This window comes from Acromyrmex echinatior, chromosome 8, assembly GCF_024713525.1.
Source record: "Acromyrmex echinatior isolate Ae372 chromosome 8, ASM2471352v2, whole genome shotgun sequence".
NCBI lineage: Eukaryota > Metazoa > Arthropoda > Insecta > Hymenoptera > Formicidae > Acromyrmex > Acromyrmex echinatior.
The window spans coordinates 3,494,545-3,521,285 of NC_141859.1; the positions used below are offsets into that span (position 1 = coordinate 3,494,545).

Here is a 26,741-nt window from a genome sequence, read left to right on the forward strand (position 1 = left end):
AAATACTTCATAATATGTATAATTAAAAGAAAATCTAAAGGCCAGTGTTGTTCGATCTATATAAATAAACTCTGTGGTGATTTACTTATTGGATAAACAAAAGACTAAAAGAATAAAAACATAGGAGACTAGGGGCTGCCGCAGACAAAATTTCTGTAACAGTAACCTTAAGACGTGAACTTAAGCCGATGAACCAATCAGGATACTGCTTTAGATCTACGTACTCTAACGGAAATGGAAATAGCAGTAAACTTATCCATCTTGTTAATTGAATTAAAAACGATTATTTTAATAGAATAACTGTAGATATATATAATACAAATTTTAATAGAATTTTATGACAATCTGGTCATGCCACCTATCGAAGACGCCAAAATACTCGAGATGCCTCTGAAACATTCTAACCAAGCACACATCCCCGGTACCTTCAAAATTCGGCGAATCAACGTTTATTGATCCATACACACGACCGGCGTATCTCGTATCGTGTCAGCGATATTCGCCGGTTGCTTAAAATGATTGAAAAACACCGGCGCGGCGGCGCGATAACCGCGACCGCTGACTCTCTACGTGACTCGATGCATTTTATTATAAATAATCATGAGATCTTCGTACACACAACGTCACGTCGGTTCTGATACCAGTCCTCATTTTTCTCGGTATAGTTGAGATACTTCGATAAGAATAATCGCTGATACAGTACTGGAAGGAATACTGTTCGGTCTCCGAGAGATGACCGCGTTTTTACGGCTGTGTAAAACCGGCTTGTTCATTGCGAAGAGTGGGCGCCGGGTTGATGCGAGAACGTGCGCGCGCGTGCACACAGCATGCAGCCTCCCACCGTCCCCCCCCCTCTCCTTTCCTCTCCCCTGCCCTTGCCCGCCCCCCTCGCCCCAACCTCCTCGATCCTCGACGTTCCGAACTCTCCCCGCTGCCGTGCTCCACCGGATCTCGCTGTCTACGTGTCCCCCTAGGGCACTTCACGGCGCGCATGCGCAACCTCGCGATTATGACGTCATCCACCATGACGCCACAACGTCCGATTGGCGGAGCGCGTCGTCGTCGTCGTCGTCGTCGCGTCGTCGTAGCTGTTTTTTTAGCGACGAGGATGTCACGGGACGGAGGGGAGGTAGCTTGGCAATGGCTCTCGTGCGAGTGGGAGACGGGAGGACTGAGCGCAAGAGGAAACGAGAGAATGAGAGAGGGAGAGAGAGAATGAGAGCTAGCAGACTGCATACGGGGATTGAACGGCGTGCCGAGAGGGGAAGAGGGAATCGTGCGAGCGAGCGATCGGAGCGACACCGAACGGCCGATAACGTGGCCGAGCAAATGGCGAATGCGATGGCGGTGAAGGAGCGAGAGGAAGGTGGCCCGATGGGTTCGAGAGAGACGGGGCTAAGGCTGACAATGAGAGGTGGAAACTCCGACGGAGTTACCCAGAGGGCCAGAGTTACCGCCGCATTCTCGAGCGTTCGTCTCTTCGTACGGCAGCCAGACGCCCCAGACGGTCGAGCGCATGTCTCGTCCTCGTCGCGTCGAGAGATACGTGTTTAATTTCGCGCGTTTGTAAATTGTATCTCGCGCGTCGCTCTTGCCAAGAAAGAGAGAAGAACGATTGCAATAATAAATCACAACGCGACAACGGTGACCGCGTTGATCGCGTGTGCCTCGCGTTCGCTGGTTCGCGGTGCTTCGCCGCTACCTTTTCCGGTATCGTGCGAGGACAGTGCGAGGATACATTAGAACGTAGATTCGTCGTAACGCGGGCGTCTCGAAGTTCCTTCGAGGACCGCGTGTGAGACGCGAGTTTTTCCCGGGAAGTGAAGTGACGCCGCGGATTCCCGCCATCGCCATCGTTGACGGCGCCATCGCGGAGCAGCTCTCCCCATCGTGGGCTTGGGTCGTTCGCTCCGCTCCGCTCCGGTCCGGTCCGGGCTGTCCGTCGCGTAGGCGTAGTGGTGCGGGCGAGTCGGGCGTCGTCAGGCGTCGCTACGCGTTCGTCTTCTCGCGGCTCATGTGCTCGCGAGCCGCGCCAACGGAGACGACGGAGTGCGCGCGAGACGGGAGGTGCAGGTTGACGTTATCGTCGTCTTTGTCGTTATTTCGAGCGCCGGTTATTTCTCGGACGAGTAGTGCGCGCGGTCGGAATCTATTTTCCTTTCGCGGAGCGGAGTGACTCGAGAAGAGAGAGAGAGAGAGAGAGGGCGAGAGAAAGCGTCGTTTATTATGGGACAAGTCCCTTCGAGCACAAGGACTTATTAACAAAGGAATAAAGAGAGAATTCACCGTATTTCTCAAACTACAGTACATGAAATAAAGTGAAACAGAACAAAATAATGTGAAAAATATATACGATATTAAAACTGAATAAAAAAAATTGATGCGTGTATATGCATAAGAACGTATGCGTACGTACAAGAGTGCATGTGTGCGTGTGTGTGTGTGTGTGTGTGCGCTCGCAGGCACATAACGGAGAGAAAGAGAGGTGGTAGACAAAGCGGACGACTAAACGCGGGGATAACTCTGATACAGCTCGCGACTAAACGAGATAAGAGCCCAGAAGATAATACGTGCGCGCGAGACAAACAGTGGATGTGAAGTGATAATTCATCGAGAGCGACACAGTGGACGATTAACATTAATCCCCTTCCCCTTCCCCCTCTAGGCCACCAGACCGCCATTATCATTAGCAAAACAGCGGGAGATCCTCGGCGCCGACACTACGTTTCTCGCCGACAAGATGATGGGCAAACGGACGCAGTGTTATCTGTGCGACCTGCCCAGGATGCCTTGGGCGATGATAATGGACTTCTCGGAGCCGGTTTGTCGCGGCTGCGTGAATTACGAGGGCGCCGACCGCATCGACCTAGTCCTCGAGTCGGCCAAGCAGCTGAAGAAAGCGCACGGTTTTCAGGATGCTCGGCCGTCCGCCTCCAAGACGTATCGTACTGGTACGGGACACACCGAGCACAACGGCGGTACCAATCTCGACGTCCTGCCGATACAGAACACGCCACAGGGTAGTCATACGCGTCATCACAACATCGGCGGTTACTCGCAGTTACACCATCGTAATTCCATCACCGAGTTCACCTCAGGAACAGCGGCGGCGGCCGCCGCCGCCGCCAGGCAGCAGGTCGGTCGTCAACACGGTGACGAGAGCCACGAGATCGCCAACAGCATAAGGAACAATCCACCGCGCTTGTCCAACGCCCATCTGGCCGCGGTGGCCGCGCATCAGATGACCCTGCATAATCGCAGCATTACCCAACTCAAACGCGGCATCTCCGCGATCGACGAGGATGAACACGCTGAGAAACGGTTGTCCTTGGAGGAGCAGCATCCAGTTAGACCACCGCTGACACGCGGGGACTCTCTACCGGCGGTCAGCTTGGCCGTCAGCTACGTGGACCGGAACAAAGAGAAGCATCCGGTGAGGGCGCCCAGCTTCGAGACGGCGACTACCTTCAAGGCCAACGGTGAGTTTCCCCTCCGTTTTTGGGTCGCGCCACAACAATCGATCGATGGAGTTGGTGATTGTAAGTTCGTTCCGAATTTCGATTCCGATTGTATCAAGGATGATTGTCTTGGGGATTATTTTTCCCCCTTTACTTCTATGTGGCCCACTGGGAACTTGGCGACTAATGAAGCGAAAACATCGATTTCGCCGGATGCGACGTCGAACACGTCGCATTATCGCACGATGGTTTTATTTGTTTACGAACCTCTGACGATTGCGTTCGTAAGTCGTCGTAAAGTCGTAATTTTGAATGTTTCTCTACATGTAAAATATTCGCGGAATGTAAATATTACAGGCGAGATAAAGCAAGTACTAATTTATGCGAGCGTTTACGGACAAACGATTTTTCTTTGATTACCTTCGCTTTCAAAAATGTATCTACCGAGCAACACGATTTGTTGAAGTCTGCGAAAATTGGTTCGCGTGTTGCGATTAGATTCCACAGACACGATGTGTAATTCATTCATAACATGGATTTTTCATTCATAACATGGAATCATTAGCTACTAACAATTAAGATCTTTAAAAAATAATGACTGTGATGAAAGTCTTTTCAAAGTCAACATTTTATAATGAATCCAATTTGGCATGATTAGTGGAGAACGCCAGACAGAAGTATAAAACACGAGTTTCTGTCGAGTGTCCTATTATTACCAAGTGATCGTAATTTCCCTAGAGATTGTATTGCTGTCTTAACAAGAATTATAGGTATAAATCACGCTTTTCATTTTTCTTTAATTCTACATTATTCGCGTGAGATGTTTGACACTAACATTGTATCTCACGTTTCATTATTCTCTTTGATGATTAAGTTTACAATTAAATAAAAATTTATGACATTCTATATCCTTTAGAAATAAAAATTAATTGAATTATTTTTTTAATTGTGAAACAATTAGCGCTAAATATGTATAATAATGTGAATAAAATGGCATTTATATATTTAGCGAATTTATAAAGTGAGAGTATTTTGGACATCCCACGCGAGTAATAAAGGATTAACCAATCAACGTTGACAAATAAAGAATCTCGGGTCTGACTTTTTATTTTCTGATTAACTTATGGTTAGACTTAAACCAATGATAATGTAAACAATTAATTTTCCTAGATATGGTTAATCAGTAAACTGATAGTTTTGTGGCAAGTAACGTAATAACTTCTAGAGATATCACTACAAAACCATCAATTTAGTGATTAATTCTAACTGGAAGAAAAACACAATTTTTATTTTATCATCAATTTAAGTGATCATAATTTAAGTCTAAGCCACAAGTCATATTGAAAAGCTTTTTTATTTTATTTAATTTATTATTTATTCCTATTTTATTATATTTTAATATGTACATATATTTTTCAAAAAGAAAGGCGCGTATCAATGTCGTTTTTCACTTCCATACAAGAATAAATGCACAAATGAGAGACGAGAAGTATCTCGGACATTCCGGCCTTACGTGGCGCGCGGTAGCTCGACATAATTTTTTTTTTTTAGCGGGCGGTGTTCTGGCGTTTTTATCGGTGCCTACTATAAATAGTTGAAGAGGAGGGCTGTGCGCACAGCTATTCGTTTGTGGCCATCTGGCGCGAGGAGGCAATGCACGCACACGCGTGTACGTCGACGAGGACGACGATATAGGGAGATTACATTAAAAGGAAGCAACGTCCTCTATCGCGTCCTCGCTTAGTTCTCTCTCTCTCTCTCTTTCTCTCCTTCCATTTTGTTCTCTCACCATTCTGGCATCTTTCTCATCTCCCATCTCTATTTAGTTCTCTTCGATCGGCGTCCGAACGCGTACAAAAGAGACGTACATCGAGCACGTGATGGGACGACCAAAAGATACACACATTCAGTTGCCATGTCGTGACGTGTTCAATCAGGTGACGTCACGCCGCCGTCGCCGTCTCGCCGCCGTATTTATACCCGATGAATGAGACCGTTGTGTGCCGGTCGCTCAATAACGAGCGGATCCCGCAAGCGAGCGCGAATTTTCGCGAAGCGTTTACGTTCGTCGGCGTCTCGCGTTACGTTACGTTACGTTACGTCGCGTTACGTCGCGTCGCGTCGCGTCGCGTCGCGTTGCGTTGCGTTGCGTTGCGTTGCATTACGTGTAACGCGGATAATGCGCCGCGCGTAAGATAAGGAGAGATAGATCACCGACGAAACGACGGATCCTCTCCTTCCATCCCGTCACTTCGCGAAGCGATGATAAGTTTGGGACACGCTCGCCACCGCAGAGTGACTTCGCGCTGCGTCCTTCTCTCCTACGTCACGGCGCGATATAGAATCGCTCGCGATTAGTCGCTTTAGTTTTGCCTTTTAATGAGTTGAGGAACTGACGCGACGCGGCGAACGTTGAACCAGCAGCGAGAGGTCGCAGCGAGGGTCACCCGCGTTTGCAAATGACTTCAACAATTATGATTCGGTTGGATACTTTCAGCGCTTCTATCCGTGTTTTACATGGACGATATAAAGACAGAATGATTACAAGCGTTTAAAGCGTGAGGGACCAAACCAATGTAGCTTATATCGACTGCTTTTCTTTTAATGCCTTCAATCTATCAATCTAATCTATGAATCTAAACGTATAACTAAGCATATTAACCCGGGAATGGTCGCGCTATGGTCATTTTGCCGTGCTCTTCCGTTTTCTATTTCTTATTTATCTTCCAATTTATTGGCGCTAGTGTATTTTTATCTTTACGTAAATGTCTGTTAATGTTTTTTCGTATAGTATGCGAAAATAGATGACGTAAACACGCTTATATCTACATAAAATTTGATATGTTTGTAACAGTCGGTCTAAAAGATCGTGCACTTTAACTGCGTTAGTCTTTCTTTTTTTCTTTTATTAGCTCTTGCAGCCAATCCGGCCGCGATCTAGCCGTAAACTAATTTGAAAATGTAGATAAATCAGAAAAGGAAACAATCGAAAAAGCTCGGCAGCTTGACAAAAATTAGGGATGATGCAACACCCACGTCGAGATGGAACACGTTCGTTCTTGTACGCAATAGTAAACTCACTTACATTAGCATAATTAGTGTTTGTAGTCTCATTTTCTTATTTATTAATTATTACTTATAGTAATTATAATCATATACGTATTTTAGTTACAACACATATATGTACAAAAATATATTTCGGTCAAAATGACCAGGACGTGCCTACTAACATTAGTTTCGAGACGCGCCTATTCTCAGGTTAAAGTCGGTTCTACAATGTGCCTTTTGTTTCCTGTTTCTTGCTTTTTGCTATTTTTTACATCTTATCTTTTTGCTTCTTATCCGATTTTTTATTTTATATCGCCCGAGATAAAAGTTAACGAACTTCGAAAGAAGTAAGAAATACAATTGTCGATAAAACGGTTGCAAAGGAGAAAAAAAGCAAAACGTAAAAAACCAGAAACAGGAAACAAAGAACACATTGTAGAATAGGCTTAAAGAATCTCACAACAGTTGCAAAGCTGCTTTTCCTGCCGAACGTAACCATTTTTATACAATTTTCACTGTCCGACATAAATTTTGATTGTGACAATTAATAATAAATAGTCATCGGATCTTTATTGCAATTGCATACTTTTTTAGAAAACGGATTAGGAAATAAGACTAAAATAGAAACATTGAAAAAACATTCTAAAAATGCATATTATGAATATTTACATATTTTATATATATTTTGTCTGTATAAAAAATCCGATATCCAACAATAAACCTATTTTGACGCTGAAAATGAACATCGAGCATCAGCACCTTCGTAAAGGCACCTTTTCTTTTTACGTTCGGAGAAGTTACTATTTTTTATGACGTTACCTCTACTCTGACGGTGGTCGATTGATCTCTTTGTGAGATTTCGTTCATATATTCTGAAAGTGGAGCGGGGTCTCCGTCGTTTCCGGCTCGGAAACCTTTCAAAATCAAGACAAAAGAATTTCTACCGTTGTGAGACTCGTACTTCGGCACGCGGGTGGTCTTGCGCACGCATCTTTCAATCATACTCCGCTGCACATCCACGCGAGTATGTTCGCACCTTTCTCCTCTTTTTTTTCCCTTTCTGATGCAGAAAGCTCCCTCCCTCGAATTGTTCTTTTCTCGCGCGATGCGTCCTGTATTCCGTCTTCTCATTGTACGCCTCTCTCTTTCTCAATGGATCGAGTTTTTAGATTGAACTCGGTAAAATCGTTTTTTCTATCCATCTTTTTCCAGACTCAAAAAAAAAACGAGAATATATGGGGAGAAATTTTTTGTATGATACGTAACTCACAAAAACTTTCTTACTTTTTAATTAAAAAATTTTGTTATTCTAACCAAATTTTGATTGGAACAAAATTTTTAAATTGAAAGTAAGAATGTTTTTGTATGTAAGTTAAAAAATTTGTTGTTTTAACCAAAATTTGCAATCTCCTTCATTAGTCAAATAAATTAAAAATTTTGTTTTAATCAAAATTTTGTTAAAATAATAAAATTTTTTAATTAAATAAAGTAAGAAAATTTTACAAGTCACATACAAAACATTTTTCTCAGTGTAAATTGAACTGAGATTAAAGTTAACATTGATAAAAGCGAACATATATTAGTAATCTCAGGAAAAAATTAATATGACTAATAAAGATACAAACGGAACGATATCAATCGTCAACATATAACACGCATATATTCACAATTATAAACATAATGCTATAATCTACAGATAAAATACAAGTCTCGCAGAAAACAAAATCCCGAAGTAAACAGAATTAGCATTTTAAAATCCGCTTTCAACCGCGTCACGAATATTCAAATATATATCGATAATAATTCATAAGCGAGAATAAATCCCGTGGCGCTTCTTTTTCCTCTCTCTCTCTCTCTCTCTCTCTCTCTCTCTCTCTCTCCGCCAGTGTTTTTGCAAATACGAAACGTCATCCTCGTCCGTAAAGTGCTATTTTTAACGGCGGAGCTAAAATACGCGCAGAGCCTATGTATCAACACGCCTCTGTCTAAAGCGCATCGGTATGTAATAACGTCGAATGCATCTCTCTTGAAAGGCTTAAGAGGTCCGGTGACGAGAGACGAGATAGAAAGAGAAAAAGAGAGGCAAGGAACTCCGCTCGGCTCCGTGTAATATATCAACAAGCGACTATATACTGAAGCGACCGACTTATTGGTCGCACGAACGAGCGAGCGGGAAGAATGATCATTCGGTCACGGCTGTTCGTGGTGACACGCAATCCCGCGCGCAGATATGCGTCCTCTATCCTCTATTCCTCTCCGCTCCTTCCATCGCTCGTAGTATGACGATGTGCACGCGTGCGAGTCACCGAGGCCTCGCCTACGGCATACGGAGCAGATAGAGGAAAAGAGAGAGAGAGGGGGGGGGGAGGGAGGGATAGAGTGCCACCGGGTAGACGTGTGACCGGTACTTTTCCGTGACGGCTCCGATAGACCGTCGAGAAACGACGTCTCTCCATTCTCGCGAGAGATCGAGGAAGAGAAACGTTACGGTGAACGAGACGGATGGAAGAGCTGAGGGGGAAAAACGCATGCACGCACGCGCGTTCGTGCCTCTCTCTCTTTCTCTCTGTTTCTTTCTCTTTTCCTTTCCGTAACCGCGACGCATCGCATCACGCACGTAGGCGGCTGCAGGCTTAGTCACACTCATCGATCAGGGCCGTGCCGAGCGTACGATCGCGGGATTTATTCGTAGCGGCTTTCGCGTTCCGCGCTCGACTCTGTTTCCTCGGAATTACTGCGCGGCATTCTCACCGTTTCCCGATAAACGAACTTGTCTCTGTTGCCGTTTTCGTACGTTTAATTTAGCTCGAAAGCACGCCGCTTGAAAGAGGGAATGATAAATATCCGGGAGGAGATCCGGTAGAAGGAAGGTGCCTCTCGCGTGAATTTTAGGTCTGTTTTTATTTCTGCACTGGAACTGCAGTCTGAAACTTTCTCTCTCTCTCTCTCTCTCGCTTTCGCTAAATATTCAAACATGTATCTATCTCACTTCAAGTTCCAAAAGTGTATACTAGTTCAGCCATAGAAAAAAACAGATCTATCGTCAGTAGGTCTGTTCGCGTTGCTTAAATTCTCTAAAAATGTTTGCACTTAAAACGAGATAAATACATTCAAACGTTGAAAAGAAAGAAAACGGAGATACTGAATGCAAAAAGTGCAAGCAACGCGAACAGACCTGAGGTTTGTTTTCTGTAGTTGAATTAGTGTACACTTTTGGAACTTAAAGTGAGATAGATATATATTTGATATTTGACGAAAGAGGGAAAGAGAATTCTATTGTAATCTAGTACAGAAACAAAAAACAAAACTTAATATAAGAAAAATTGTGACTCTAGAACAATGTTGCCAAAATAAAAAAATAAACAGTACAATTAAATGGCAAAAATGTATCAGAATGAGTCTAAAGATTATCAAAAATGTATGTTTATCTATTTTATTTGCTTGCTATCTTTTTTGTAATGTAGTCAGGGTGTTGGAAATGTCGCCAAACTTGGCAACGCTGCAGAGTGACATGACGTTTGATCTCTTCAAACAAAAACGGAGACAAATGCGTTTCTGTGTGATATACTCTACATATTTTTTAAGGTTATTTTCCTCAAAACTATTCGTATGAAGTAAAAAAAAAAATCTCAAGATTTTTCGCAGAATTCAAATGGAATATTTTTCAATTTTTATTCGGATTTCCCTTTTATTTTTCAAACTTTATTTCTCGGATTTTCTCAGCTTTTATTATGAAAACTACACGAGTTACTCTACAATCTCTACTGGCTATAAAGCTTCAATCAGGTCTCACCGTTCACTTTATCTGATAACAAGTCTAGTCTTAAAAAAAAAAAAAATCTAATAATCTAATCGTACACTCCGCCAGGTGCAGCATTGAATACTGCTAACCTTAGAGTCTAACTGTAAAATATATTTGCACAGCTATGCATAGCAAAATTGAAAAGATTAACGTCGTAAACAGATGCAGAAATATACACATCGTTATCGGAAAAAAAAAAACATTTTGAAGGCAACTAGCGGTTAGACGTTAGGTTAGATATTACGTCAATAAGAAAATGATATAAAAATGTATATTTATGACATTTATGCTGCCGTTTCTATCGCTAAAATAAAATTTTATTATTTTCGATGACTCATGGTTAAAATGCACGAGCTTAGGCAGTGATTCAAATAGACGTCTCGTAATATTTTCTCCTCAATTGTATAGCAATAAATATCCGTAATCACGTGAAGATTGGAATGCTTATTTCAGAAGAAGTTGGAAAAAATCGTGTAATCTTATCGCTTACGAAGTTTTAGCCCTCCTTATCTCTTGAATATGTAAACATTGTATAAATTTATCGAGAATTATTTTGTTACGTGCATAAGATAACTTAAAGAGTTAGAAACATTTAAAATTACACTGGGAAAAATCAAGCAACGCTACTTCCTTCTCTTCTCTAATTTTTTTAGAAAGTTTTTTGGACTCAAGTTTTTATGCTAAAGTTTCACATTTCTCAGTCTTTCTTGTTTTTTGTAGAATTTTATATATAATCCTTCGCCAACAAATAAATTTTAATTTTTCCATCAACAATAAACGTACGTTTATTTGATATGAAAAACATTAATTTGACTATTCTTTTTTTTTACTGAGTAAATATCTACTGCAAGTAAATGTTTAGTATCAAAGAAATATGTATTAAGATAGTAAATTCTTTTTCAGTGTGTTTATGCAATAATTTGGCTGCAATCGCGCGTAAACATACTGATAAACTATCATTTAGACGCCCACGTTTGATAGAGATCGCGCAACGAAATTTAATCGCATTCATTCTGCTTTTGTTCCTAGACATTCTCTTTTTTCCTTTCGCCAAATATCAAACATATATCTATCTCTTTTCAAGTTCCAAAAGTGCACTAGGTCAATCATAGAAAATCTAACGGTACATTCCATTTCCACGAGCCGCTCAAATCAGCCGTTTCAGCGACAAAAAGGATCACGTGATCAAAATATACCTGAGGTCTGTTTTTATTGCTGCATTCTGAACCGGTGAATTAAGTTGAAGTGAAATGAACGTATATTTGTTTCACTTCAACTTATTGTACTGTATCTACCAGAAAGTATAGCAATAAGAAACAGATCTTTGATATTCGTCAATTTTGATCATATAATCCTTTCTGTCGCTGCAGAAACAGCCGACTTGAATGGCTCGTGAAAATGTATCTTTGGTTCTATTTTCTTTGGTTGAACTAGTATACTTTTGGAACTTAAAGTAAGATAGACACTTGCTCGACATTTGGGACTTAAAGTAAGACAGGTACAGGTACGCTTGAATGTGTACTTTAAGATCGAATCAAATCTTTGGAAACGTGCGTAAATACGCACATCCCTGGACAGTGCGTATAGTGGCCTTGTTTCGAAAGTAACGACCCCTCTACAGATACGTTGGTGTTGCCGGTGTCGTCGTCGTTGTCATTGTTGTTGGATACATGCATTTATGCTTGTCGTATGTACTCCTCGCTGCCATATATACGTGTACACGTACGTGAAACTCGTTCCGATGACGTAGGATAAGAGAACGAAGTACCTATCTGTACGTGATCGATCGGCCACTCATAATACGTAGCAACGATACTTGCGAAACCCACAACTCGTCGAGGTTGCTATCTCTCGCTACTATGACCTACTACGATTCACGCTTTTCAGCAGCATTCTGAATTTATTTTTATTCTTTACTCTTTTTTTTTTCCTTTTTAGAAATTTTTATCTAATTATTTTTAGATAATTCACTTTTCTCTTTTGAAAGAAAGAAAAAAATATCGAGGATAGCGACGTGATACATGACAGAGAAATATATTGATATGACAGACATAATAAAGAAATATTGACAGTTTTCGATTATCAAATGAGATCTGTCAATAGTTATATTAGATTCTGTCAGGGTGACAAGCAGTTAAAGCGACTTCAATCAAACTCTGGTTAATGTAATCGACGATTAATTCAATTGACTTTGGTCCGTTTCTACCAATGTAGATTGACTTTAATTTCAGTTCAACAACTTATTCTTTATCTTTTTCTAATTCTTAGAACTGGAAAAAGATGAAAAATTTCTTTTTATACGTATTATATATGTTTGTTTGTTTGTTTGTTTTTTTTTTGTTAAATCAAAACATGGGCTTCTGGATCCGCAAAGAAGAATGAATGACAAGCGAGTTTGTCTGGGATTTCTCCGAGGGTGAAGGGCGAGTGATCGATACGTGGCGAGTGACATGACGAGCGATCGCAATTTATCGTTGAGTTCAGATGGTCCTTGCCCACGTCCACTTTTTGCCGTGTGCAATCTGCGCGGAATGTTTCCCTCTTATAATAATCGCCTTTATAGCACAATGACTTCATTGGCGAACAGAAATAAATGTCGTTTTTCTCGCCGATACCGATAATGGTAGCGATACGATTACGAGGCGAGAATATGAGTAAATCGTTATCTGCACGTTAGATTACGTCAGTAACGTCGTTTCTCGAGCTCGATAGACCTTGAATCGAGATCTTCACGAGATTCTACGTGAATCCGCGCCTCGATGAGAAGATTCAATAAGTTAAAATATCTCCTAGTCATTACGAAGTTAAATATATTTGACCTTTGACTTCTCTAAGTAGAAACGCTTGTTCCCGAAAATATTCTAGTATCAATTATCCGATATAAAATTGAATAGAAATCCAAGGTAAAGTGTTCCTATTGCTTTGAGATAAATCTGCGAGTATCAAAACTTCATGCCGTGAATTGTTATTTCGTCTCGCGACTTTAACGATAATAAATATTAGCGAAATGATTCATTAATTTTTTGGAAGATGTCTTTATCACGATAACACGAAAAAAAGTAGCTGATAATAACTATCATGTTGAGTGAAAAATAATTCTAATCAAATATTCGATTAATATAATCAAAAGTAATTTTTACTTCCTTAAATATTTGATAAATATTATCAAATGGTTGATTAGGAAAGTAAAATTACTTTTTGCATTAATCGAATATTTGATGGGAATTATTTCATTCAACATTTGAGTCATTATCAGACTTTTTTTAAGCACAGAATCAATATAAATGTTTCTATCAACTCTTTTATGTACATAATAATGTAAATTTTTGATCGATGACAGCATCGTTACTCATCGATTTCGTAGAAGCTTATCGTTATGTACGCCGAAAAGACAGCCTTATTCGCGACGATTATTTGCACGTCGTCACGAGGTGGTGCATTTTGATAACGTTTACTCGACGAGCCACTTAACAAACAACCAAAGCGATTAACACACAGGTCGCATAAGGACTAACGACTATGACAACGGCGACATCATCACGACACGTCCACGTTACCGTATTGCGTCGTATCGTCATTGGCCTTCGACACGCGCCGATCGTTTACCCGATGTTTTATGTATCGCCGACCGATTACTCTTTATAGTCACTACGCATACATATAATTTCTGTCAACATTACAGTCTCTACACGTATGCCCCTCGTGACTTTTCCCGTGATCTACGAACTAACAGAAACGTCGCAATTGAATAATTCTTGATAGTAAATTGCTGCAAAACGTTTGTCATATATAATATTTATTCATATACTCAAATAAAGTCGGAAGCAGAATTTCCACGAAATCGAAGCAAAATAGTCATCATACTTAATACTTTTTTTTTCTCGTCTATAGAGAGAAAAGAAATTTCCGCACTACGTATGAAAAAAGTAGTTTCAGTTAAATTGGTTGCAACTGTGATATTTTGTAAATTATGGGATATTCAAAAGTCTCCATAGATACAACAGAATGGATAGATTTTGCTGTAACATTATTTAAAAGTTACTATTTTGGATCTAATCGGATTGAAAAATTGATCTACTAAGCTACTCATTTTTTGGAAATGTTATGTCTCTTGTTATGTTTATAATAATAATAATAATAATAATAATAATAATAATAATAATATGACCCAACTGGAATAAAGAAAATAACACGGCTGTGTTTTCTTTACACTAATTGTGTGTGTTGTGTTTAAAAAAAAAGATATAATTGCATGTTGCAAATTACATAATTTTTTAAAAACAACTATATATATCTTTTACATCAAATGATTTGTTATTTTGTGAATAAAAATGTTAAAATACAGTTACTAAAAAATGAACAATAGATACTTTTCAATCCGATCAGATTCAAAATATAGCAACTTTCAAACTTTCAAACCTAAAATCTGTCCATCTTTTATAATTGTAATTATATATACCTCCTAATGAAGACTTTTAATCAGCACATCATAATCTACAAAATATCATAGCTTCAACAAATTTGAAGCCACTTTTTCCATCCTTATTTTTCTAAAAACTCTGACTTTTTAATTTCATTTAACACAAAGCTCTCTCGATGATAAAATGACAAGTCTTTCGTACTAACGCGGAAGTTTGTAATTTCCGTCTTTTATAGATTTCATTAAACGTATTTGATGAGATAAAACTTCCAAGAATTGTCAGCGCGACTTGAAGGATTAAGTGGAGCAGCTTGTTCTGAGAATACAACGTACGATATGACGCGCATAATGCGCCGACAAGCATCTTTTTCTTTACTATTCTGATCATCACGCGTTCGTACGTTTCGCTGCATTCACTGTGCTTCTCTAATCGCAGTCACGATTCGTCGCGAGCGAGCGGAATACATACTTGCCTCAATTACTCGTATTTGGCGCGACGCCTTTGTACGCGCGTCGAGCGATGGACCTCGATGGGTTTCCGCTCACGTACGCTCGTTACTCGTCAACGAGATACATTCCAAATACTCCCCAACCATCCGGAAACTTTTGAAACTTCGACACCCACAAACCCGCGCCACCCCGGAACCTTGGAGTCTTTCATCACGATTAATAATTTGATAGTATGAATAATTGACGTAATAATTTGACGTATGAATAATTTGATAAGCGTGATAAGTCGAACTTTGAAATATGACATCCATTTGAATTCTATGTTTAGTTATATCGTGCCGTCCGATAACAAGTCTTTTTTTAGTACAATTTTTTTTTAGTCGAGAATGATGTGAAGATGGCTTCTCGTTATCGCGGAAAAAAAGATTTGTCTGCATTTGTGGGAAATTGAGCAAAGTTCAGAAACAAAGTAGCGCGATGACATCGTTATTTATGAAAGCTTCGCGTGTGCTTTTTAAACGCATGTGACGGTTTGCATTGACCCTGGAATATGGCGCGAAAATAATGTTTGGACGCGATTATTGCTCGTTTCTATCAATGTAGCTTAATTGAACCGAGATTAAAATTTAGTTTCGCTGAAGTATTTAAAAATTCAGCTAGATAGAAATCTGAAAATAATTTTGTTGGATCATCAAAATAATGTAGGACGCTCAAACTGGTTGCTAGAATATCAAAACTTTTTGCAACATTACTCATCATGCTTGAGATTGTTATGTAATTATTTAGATGATCCAATAAAATTTTCAGATTTATGTTTAGACAAAATCAAGGAGACATTGACGCCCGACAAGTGAAATTTTTTTTTAATACAAGAGAACAGATGGAATATTAAATTATTATTTAAATTATTTAATTTAAATTATTACATTGACAAAGTTTAATTCAAATGTATAATTCATAAAATGTTTTATTCGAAATTGTATTAACGCATAAAAGAACAATATAATTATAGAATCTTTTTTATATCTAAGTTTATTAAATTAAAAAAAAAATTAGTATCAACATTGTGTGACTAAGCATTTCAGAAGTATTAAAAATATTATGTAACATTTGGTATAAATATTTTAAGAAAAAAGAGATTCCAAAGATGAGCTGTATATATATATATATATATATATATATATATATATATATATATATATTAGGTGTTGGAATTAATTCGTAGCGTTTTACAAGTGATGGGAAGTACTTTCATTAATGTATTTTTTAATGCTCATGTGAAATAAATAACATTCTTTCATTAAAAAACGCTACGAATTAATTCCAACACCTAATATATAGTGATTTTAACATATTCGTCATCCATCATGAGCAGGTAGAGTGAATCGAACTGTGAATTGAAAAATCCTCTACCATTTTGCAATTTTGCAAATATTAATTACTAAAAATTGCCAAATACTGGTCTTGAATAATTTTTTACTCAAATACTATCAACTTTATAGAAAAGCTACAAGAGATCAAAATCATTTATTTTCTTCTCATAAAGTTCTGAAAAATTTTTTAGAATTTTTTAATACATTTTCTCATGTTGGTAAAAATAAGAAAATGCAGTATTAAAAAGTTGATAAAAAAATTCTGAAAAAATTTTTAAAATTCTAAAGAGAAGAAAATAAATGATTTTTGTCTCTTGCAGTTTTTCTATAAAGTTGATAGTATTTGAGTAAAAAATTATTCAAGACCAATTTAGCAATTTTTAGTAATTAATATCTCTTAACTATTGCGTAAACTGCATAATAGATAACTTTTCGACTCTCTACCTGTTCATGATGGGTGACGAAATATATTAAAATCATCCTACATATACATTTGCCACTTCTCTTTCTCTCTTTTCTTCTCTGTCTTTCTAACGTCGCGTCACATCGTGGCGACGAAACCGGTCCTGAGATTGTCTCCTCCATTTGCCGCGACGCGTCGTGACATTTTGTGTCGGGATAACTGTAGCGTGCCCCCCTTTTCTTGCTGCTCGCACCGTTCGCTGGCTTTTCGCGCCGGCGGAGATACGCGGCCCATTGACGATCATGCGGTGACGATGACGGCGACGTTGGTGTCGCGTAATCCTACCCTAACCTTGCCTAATCTAACCTGACCATACGCGCGCGGGCGGTACGGTGACCTTGCTAGTTGTGCTTGTCGACCGTTATTTCGACACTTCAAATGGGCGGGAATTTCTACGAGAAATAAGATAGATGTATCAAGCTGTTATTTGACTCGTAACATATGGATCTTGACGATCTTGGAGCCTTTTTCAATTTACGATGACTTGGAATAATTTTATGTTTTATAATTTTATTTTTCAAATTTTGTTTTTATTCATATAAGCTGATTATCGTGATATATTTATACCGCAGTTTTTATATTGAAAATTTTAAAACTTTTAAAACTAAAATAATAAGAAACTTCAGTGGATCCCAAGAGAAGAATCCATATATTTCTTTAGCAAAAACTTTAAAAAGAAATTGTTTACAAAAACTTTAAAAAGGAATTGTTTATCATTCTCATGCAACGTGTCTTTCAAGTCTTGTTAGAAATTTACTTTGAATTTTGTGTTTCTTATGAGAATCCACATGAATCCTCATTTGGAGATGTAGATGATTAAGAATGTTCAGTATTGAGTATAAAATGAAATCTTTATATTTTTCCATTAATTTCTCTTTAATTTATAAACGTTAAATTTTAGAATGACGAAATTCTCCGCTGAAACGTAACTTACATAAATGTTTCTCAATTGTCCATGAGTAATAAATCTCGGAGAATAATAACTTGGTAGAGATTGGAACCGATATAATGACGTAAACAGTTGAATGTATAATGTATTGTCTGTTGTTGGCTATAAACTTTTGACAATTTTTAGAAGGAATATAGCAGGACGTGCGACAAAATACAATGGATTAAATGGCTATGGAGACTTGTAAAGTTATGTCCATTTGCGAGATTCGGTTTCCATTAAGGAAAACGATACTATGTCAGCACGCGAGAGCATCCGCTCATTGTAAACGGCGATGATGAATGACAGTGCGGAAACGCGTGTAGATAGAAACTCGAGAAATAGTTGATTTCGAGTTTCAACATCAGGTATTTTGTAACGTCAGAGAAATTAAATTTCGACGCTAATGGAATGGCTATAACAACTGATTTGTCGAAATGGAGATCAATAAGAAATACAAAATATTTTTTATTTAATTATAGAAATATAAAATGTATTTAACTGTGAATAAAATTCACATGAAATTTCTTCTACCTTTGTTATACATGTTATCCTATATCCTTGTTTCGCGTAAAGCTAAACATTTCCTATATTTATAGCACTGAAAATCGAGATTGTTGGAAATCATATTTCAATTCCTGTTAGATATACGCAATATTCGCAATCATCGAGTACTGGAATTATATCCGCAATGTGCAATCAGCAATACGTCGTCAAGCAGCTCTAGCAATCATTTAGTTGCGAAAGATCAATAATCGATGGTAGAATCGAATAACAAACGGAACTTCTCTGAATCTTAAAGGTTCCCTTCCCCCTCCCCCCTCTCTCTCCTCGCACGCACACATACACTACAATCTTTGTGTTTATTTCCAGATCCCAATCTTTGCCAGCAGTGATCTATTTTTATCAGAACTCGCGTATACGTAAAACGTGAACGCTGTCTTTTGAACGGAAACAGTAACCTCAAGAATAAAAAAAGCTTGGCAAGAAAAACGAGCAAATCCTGCTTCTCTGATGAGCTTCTTCTTTTTTTCCTCGGTTACTTCGTTACAATAGTATTTTCATGACAATAACACGATGTAATCACATCCGGCGTCACGGATAATAATATTCCCGAAAGATGTAGTAATGAATTTCTAAAAAAAAAATAAATAATATTTCTTAAATAATAAAGATACCGGGAGTTAAAATTTTAATTAATAATTTTAATCAAGTTTTAATATTGTCACAAAGTTTGTGACAAAAAAAATGGACTTCAACAGTCACGTGATCAATTTCAAAAGTGTTCTATAAAGTTTTCCGTAGAAATAGATAATAAAATGATCACATATTTTTTAAGCATAAATATCTACGATTATATTGTTGTAATCGACGCATGAAATCTATTAGGTTAGACAATTTAAAATATTTTAATAAACTGCACGCACATGTATGCACGCACGCATGCACGCACGCAGTTCGTACACATTGAATAACAGCGATAACGTGACGGTTCGCGATCGCTGATAGTGATTATCTTGCAGCCATTATCGAGTGAGATAACGAGACTGATACCAAATAGCGCGACAAAACATTATATATTCAGCTGTTTGCGTGGCATCTACGTCATTGGGCGTCTTGAAAATATCACGCGCGCACACTCGGTTCCAATCTCTACCAGGTTATCGTCCTCCGAGATTTATTACTCATGGACAATTGAGAATTGTCATTTATGTAAGTTCCATTTCAGCAGAACATTTCGTCATTCCAAAATTTAATATTTATAAATTAAAGATGGAAAAATATAAAGATTTCATTTTATAATCGGTTTTTTGTTCTCATTTACTTTTCATTTTTACAGAAAAAAATAATTTAATATAAAACTAAATTAAATATAATTAAATCTAATTTATTGAGATTATATAGTTAATTTAGTGAGATTATAGTTAATTGAGATTATAGTGAATTTAGTTTTATATTAAATTTAATTTTAGTAATATAAAATTAAATTTTATGTATATATATACAATTAAACTAGATTTAATGTAAATTTGAATTAACTATAATTTTAACTTTATAATTACAAAAAATGCCTTATAATTTCGACTAATTATTTTTATCTCTTCATATATACTTTATATAATCCGAGGATTCGATAATCTTTTAGGCACTTAATGCGTCAACAAACATATTACAAACTTCAAACTCCAGCGACTTTCTTATCAGATTGCCACGAGCAATTCTTTATTTTTCACATATTATATTAGTGACGCAATTCGCGCGAGTTAACGTATCAATAATGGATTAGCGATGCTAATTGAAGAAGGATTGGTTCTCAAATCCGACGTTCACCGACTCGGAACGCTCGGAATGAAACCGAACATGATCCGCCGGTTGCTTGCGCGAAAGCATCTCGTTTCGTGAACGTTAAGCACGTACGTTACGTCAGTCAGTTTCCGTGCGGCAACGTCAGTCGTGATCAATCATGCGGCAAGAGCGACAGCAGATACGGTCCGTCGACTGGCCTGTTTGATGACCGGCCAAAGCGCTCGCGCACTCACGTTCGTGTACGTGCAACAAGGAGCGAGCTGAGACCTGAGACGTTTGGGAGAGGAAAGGCAAACTGTAGATTCTGTTCTTGTATTCATTAGACGGACGTAGCGCGGAACACTCCACGCTCCTTCCCCTACATTGAACAAATCGAGATGATAAACGCCTGAAATGCGTCCGATGATAAACGATCTGAATGCGAAATTTGAATATTAAGTACTATAGCAATACTTGTACTATTTTGTTAACGTAGATTAACTCTTTAATTTTTTAATTGAAAAGAAAAATTGAAGATTAGGACAGAACAACGAATTGTATAGTTCAAAATTTTATTGTAAACAGTTAAGGCCCGTTTCTACCAATATAGGTTAATTTTAATCTTGATTTAATTAAACTTAACGAAATCGCGTTGAATAACTGGAACAATGTGTTTAATTCGATTACATTGCTTCACTATTTGTGTTGTTCATTTCATTCTATTTTTTTTTTATTCTGTCTCTACTTTGCACATTAAAGACAATTCTAAAAAAGATGCCTGAATAATATGATCGGATTTTGAAAGAAAAAAAAATGATATATTTGGAAATAGTAGGAAGGAGAAAAAGCAAATTAAACAAGTAGAAGATAGAAAGCAAGAAACAAAACTGCATAATACTGTATAATTTACTTATTGTATTTCATAATTATTGCGTTTTTTTTTTTGGATAAACTCTTGAATGTGTGTGAATGCACGTTTTCTAAATAGTCGCTTTGAAAAGTTCCCAGGAATTCGATATTTAGTATACTTCTTACGTATTTAGTAAACTTATTTGTTGCAGATATATATAAACAGCATGCATTTGACGGTATATAATATACATTTTTCAGGAGCGTACGTTGGGCCATCTATACCATTGGCACCTGCCAATGTCGCGGCCAATGGTGGAGGATCGCCTCTTCGTCCAAGAACGAGTCCTCCACCACCGCCACCACCGAGTCAGGAAGGCGCCAACGATAATTCACAATCGAATCATCATCAGGTACGCACGAGATACGTGTTAATTATCTAACAGCTTCAGCCGGCCAGCTCCATTCATGGGCAACGATTCATATTTATTTGCGCACAATCAACGTTTCTGCGCGCCTTCTGGTCTGCTGAACTCCTACGCGAATCCATAATAAGTTTGTAATTCTAGAATGCCAACTGACGATGACACTTCCTCTTTCAGGGCACAGCGAATGGTCCATCGCCAATGGCCGCTTTAATGTCAGTCGCTGACAATCTAACATCGCCTGAGCCGGTACCACAGCCGCCGAACAATCCCAGTCCCACCAGCAGAAGTCCACCGACTACAGCCGCGAACGCTCAGCAACGTAGTGCTTCTAGAGGCTCCCAGCACAGTCCGAACAGTTCAGGTAATTTTAATAATATTATATTTTTTTATTTATCTCTATATTTCTTTTTCACATATTATTATATATATTTTATCTGTTATCTTGATATCAAACGCGTTGTTTATGGTTACAGATTATATCTGTATCTTATCAGACTTCTTGACGAATCATACGATATATAAAAATAATCCTTTTAATGTTAAAATCAAGCTTTTTGTAAAATTGCAACGAGGGATTGCAAATAACGATTGCGAAAAAATTGTATTTGCAGGTTCGTCGGGCAGACGGTCCAGTAGTTCAAGGCAGGTGTCATCCACGACCGTGACGACATCCTCGGAGGGCGCAGTTGCTCAACCGACTGCCGGCTCTGAACCGGTCACGGCACCGACCCTCAAGTGTACTCTGTGTCAGGAACGCCTAGAAGACACGCACTTTGTGCAGTGCCCCAGCGTGCCACATCACAAGTTCTGCTTCCCATGCAGTCGAGACAGCATAAAGAGACAAGGTGCCGGCTCAGAGGTGAGTATCTATAATATTGCATTTTGATGCCTTTTTCCAGATATTTCACCAACAATCCTCATCAACGGTATCCGTTCTCGTTTTTCGTTTCAGGTTTATTGTCCGAGCGGCGAGAAATGCCCGCTGGCGAACAGCCAGGTACCGTGGGCCTTCATGCAGGGTGAGATAGCTACCATCCTAGGCGAGGATAACGCGGGCACCGGGCTCAAAGTCAAGAAAGAAAGAGAATCTTAAAGACCCTCTTTCAATGTCGAATCAGGGCTCAAATTTTCTGTTCCTCTTTGTACAGAGGAGCTGTTATATGGTTGGAACCGTGAAGGGTTTCACCGAACGCTTTTGGTAACGGTGATAAAGACTCGTTGGCGACACGCGGGAGAGCCAACGAATGATTCGAGCCAAAGACGTTGTCTGGTGCGATACGGATTCTCACGAAGTTGATGCTGACATCAATGATAAGGGGAATACTATGGGAGGGGAGGGAAAACGAAAGAAAAGGGTAAGGTTGGGGGGAGGGAAAGTGGACGATTTGATTTTATTCGAAGCCGGTGGTTGATGACGCGTTTTAGTAATGTGATCGGTATCGTACGGTATTTTATCTTTTGTGACCGGTTTTGAGAAGAAGTCTTTGGCAACTTGCATATTGGCGGTCGATTGTTCTGCTGCACACATGTACATATGGATTTCGTAGAGATCGGTTGAATTGACACGACGAAAAGCAGCGCATTATTTTTCGCGGAGCGAAAATTTAGAGGAGCACTGCGCGACGTTGGGATCGCGACGACAGTAATGATGCTGATCATTTGTTGCCCGGTTGGGTTTGTACTTAGGCTCGATATGCCTTTCTTCATTGTCTCTTGTATCGCGGGCATAATTGCCTGCGTTATTTTACACATACACACACAGATACACGCACAGACATTACACACACACACACACACACACACACAAAAGTACATACACAAGTATATACTATATACAATGTACAAGAATACATTTCACGCACACTTCGAAACGGAAACTTGACTTGGTATTGCGAAACGCACGCGACCACATTGTACTTTTATTTTTTTTTTTTTCGCGCACGTCTCCATCGGATGATTGGAGATCGTGGATTTAATCGGGAGACACGGTTGTCTTGGCGCTAAGAGGAAGTGTTAGAGATAGCGTGAGACCAGCCGTGCCTCTTTATTAATGACTAACGCGAGAGACAGGTACTGTCTCCGTGGCTATCATCGCCGCCCCTTTTTCTATTCTTTCGTTTGTATACTCTTTCTACTTATACTCTTCACTCGTTGTATTATATAATAATTATATAAACATACGGCGGACACATATTCGGACCCAGCGCACGGGTTTTCTGTACATTGTGTATATGTGTACATACCTACATTATTAATAAAGCGTATAACTAAAAGAATTTTTAATGTTTTTTAAGTGTACAAAAATCTATATTCGTTTTTGCGTTTTTGTCTTATTAAATTATTATTATCCTCTGTCTCTCTCTCTCTCTCTCTCTCTCTCTCTCTCTCTCTCTCTCTCTGTCTCTGTCTCTGTCTTTCTCTATCTTTTGTTTCTGCTTTCCTTCTTTGTTTTCGAACGAGATATGTCGTTATCTCTCCGAAAGACGCCTTTTTGACGCGTAAACACACGACGTATCCTTACTTGTTTTCGGTTTCTCGCTCGCGATGACATACGACGTTGCGTTTTACTCGCGCTTCTTACAATCGCGCTCGTCCGGTCTTCGGGGAGGGGGGAGGGGGGGAAATAACAAGAGAGAAAAAAAAGTAGAGGAATCACGTGAAACACGTGAGCACATCGCGCCATCCAGTCACTCCGCGAAGCGGATTATGTAATATGATAATATGTCCGACTGTACAACGTCCACTTTCGCCTTTAGTTTATGCGCTAGACCTTAAGTCGAGGGCCTTTTGGTTTTTCATTTTCACCGATGAAAAAGGCACGCCCGTCAAAATAGGAACCACATACTCGCTATGTCTAAACGATAAAAAAAAAAGAATGAAGGGGAAAAAAGGCAGGCAGAGGCACTCGCTGGACGCGTCCGAGGAGGGATCCTCTTCCGCGTGACAATCGAGCGATCCTCTCGCGGAAAGGGATATCCCTTTTTTCTTGGACGCGCGCGCGCGGGCGGCTCCTTTTGTATATATTTGTACAAAACAGATCGGCACACACATACACGTATACACACAAACATACACTTACATAAGCGATAGGGGAGCGATTGTCGGAAGTTGTCGCAGGAGAATGAAGCGCTTGGAAAAATAGAGGATTAAAAGAAGAGAGAGAATACACTTGTATCGAGCTGCGATGGCTTCTGCCGAGACTCGATATCCTTCGACTCCTTGTCGACGGCACGCTCCCTTGTTTTAGCGATGGCGGATGATATTTCGAAGCTATGTCTCCGTTTAAAGTGCGTTTAAACTTGTAACGTTTTTTACGTCGTATCATATATCATAAAGTTACTAATATGATGATACATCGAGATATTATGATCACATTCGTCGCGATCGTAATTAAAACTGATAGATAAAAAACAAGTATAAGATCGAAAATGATACGAACGTATCTGTTCTATATAACTTATACTCTTATACATTTCTATTGGCGAAAGTTAATTGAGTAAAGCAATTAATATATCATGGATTGTTAAATATATTTTATTTCTTTCTATATTGATTTTAATGTCAACAGTTAGATATAAATATATTGACAAAAGATACATATACTCTCTAAAATTTTTAGAATAAATCTCTGAAGAGTGAAATTTCATTCTTAAAGTTTGAATATTGAGCCACTCTTTTTCTCAAGACTGACTCAATTTTCCTCGCGGATTACGTTAATCTTCCTGACCATACGAGCTTACGTTACAAGTTTAGACGCGTTTTAGCGTCGCACAAAAGCCACCGACAGCGACGAACTAGACATCAAGGGAAGCGCTCAATAGTAATACTTCTCACAACTGTAACGCGGCACTCGCCGTTGAGTTCCGAGAGAATAACTCTTCTTTGGAGACAACTCTTGGCCGGGATTCAGCGATGATAGCTCGCGATCTTCCTTACGCAGGATATCTGTTTTCTTGCGCGCGCGGCCCGCGAGCTCTCCTTTTACATATTAAATCCATAATGAATCCTTGTACCGGAAAAAACCGAGAGAGATCCTCTCTCGATGACAAGGGCTTGGTCGTCGCGTGTCATATCATCCTATGTGTCCGATCACTGTGTCGCACTTTCCGTATATGTATCCGTTGTATTTCTCTTTCTATCTCTTTCTTGGACCTCCATTGATATAATTATTCCGCAGGAGGATCTCTTGAACACTGAAAAGAATCCGGTAATAGCTGCTAAATATTGAGTGAAATAATTCTAAATAAATTAATTGGTTAATATAATGAAAAGTGATTTTACTTTCTTAAATATTTAATAAGTATTACCAAATATAATAATATAACTAATCATTTCATAATACTCTCTACTTACTCTCTAAAATTATTAGAGTAAACTTCATCCTAAATCTAACTTTTTAAAGATTGAAAATTAAGCTACTCTTTTTCAAGTATCATTCTATTTTCATTCTTTACAGTGAGATTTCACTCTAAAGACTTTAAAGAGTATTAAATATTTAGGAAAATAAAATTACTTTTATTTATATCAATTGAATATTTTATTTAATATTTGATAGCTATTATTAGACTTTTTTCAGTGAATTATCTCATTTCATGCTCGCTCGGGATTTCGTTTCTCGAAACGGTGCTTTGTCGTGTAAAACTACGATACAAATTAATTGTTGCTCTACATTTATCTCCATTGCTATCGTTACTGTCATTATCGTTATCGGATAACCGGGGATGAGCGGAATTGGGGCGCGCAGAAAATAAGGATGTTATGAAGTGTTAAGATGATGCTCGGGATTACGTCGAGATGATGGTATAAACTCTTACAACTCGCTCGTTTTCCATCCGATTGTTCATTATTAACGATGACCAAGCCACCCAAAGTCGCCAATCTCGGTTTTTCTCTCTTCGATGAAGCGCGCGATAGTCCTCTTCCCTGATCGAAAGCGAAAGAAATGAGGAACACTCACACTCGTAATTCGTTCCATTTTTCTCCTATCGCCCTTCTTTCTGTTTATTTTCCTTTTTTTTCCTTCCTTCTTGAACGATTCTCATATAGCTAACGCAAATACACAAAGTCGAAGAGATATGACGAAACAATATGTCGAATAGCAATTGTAGTAGTGGATAATGAAAATTTTCTAGTATACCATACCTCGAGGAACGCGTAACATTGTACTGTTTATCGTATGTATGCAATAAGCAAAAACAAAATATATGTGTTGATGTGAACATATGCGTTTTTTTTA

At 38.8% G+C, this 26,741-nt stretch overlaps 2 protein-coding genes across 5 annotated transcripts in view; both read left to right on the top strand.

Annotated features, from left to right (window-relative positions):
- LOC105150185 (uncharacterized) overlaps positions 1-26,741 on the top strand; it is a 100,651-nt gene that overhangs the window by 59,571 nt on the left and 14,339 nt on the right. The gene's annotated exons all lie outside the window — the stretch shown is intronic.
- Positions 1,287-26,724, top strand: Pits (Protein interacting with Ttk69 and Sin3A). The gene is made up of 5 exons (XM_011063090.2): positions 1,287-3,479; positions 21,339-21,490; positions 21,680-21,866; positions 22,117-22,364; positions 22,458-26,724. The coding sequence occupies exons 1-5, from the start codon at positions 2,741-2,743 to the stop codon at positions 22,596-22,598; spliced, it is 1,467 nt and encodes a 488-aa protein (XP_011061392.1). The 5' UTR covers positions 1,287-2,740; the 3' UTR covers positions 22,599-26,724.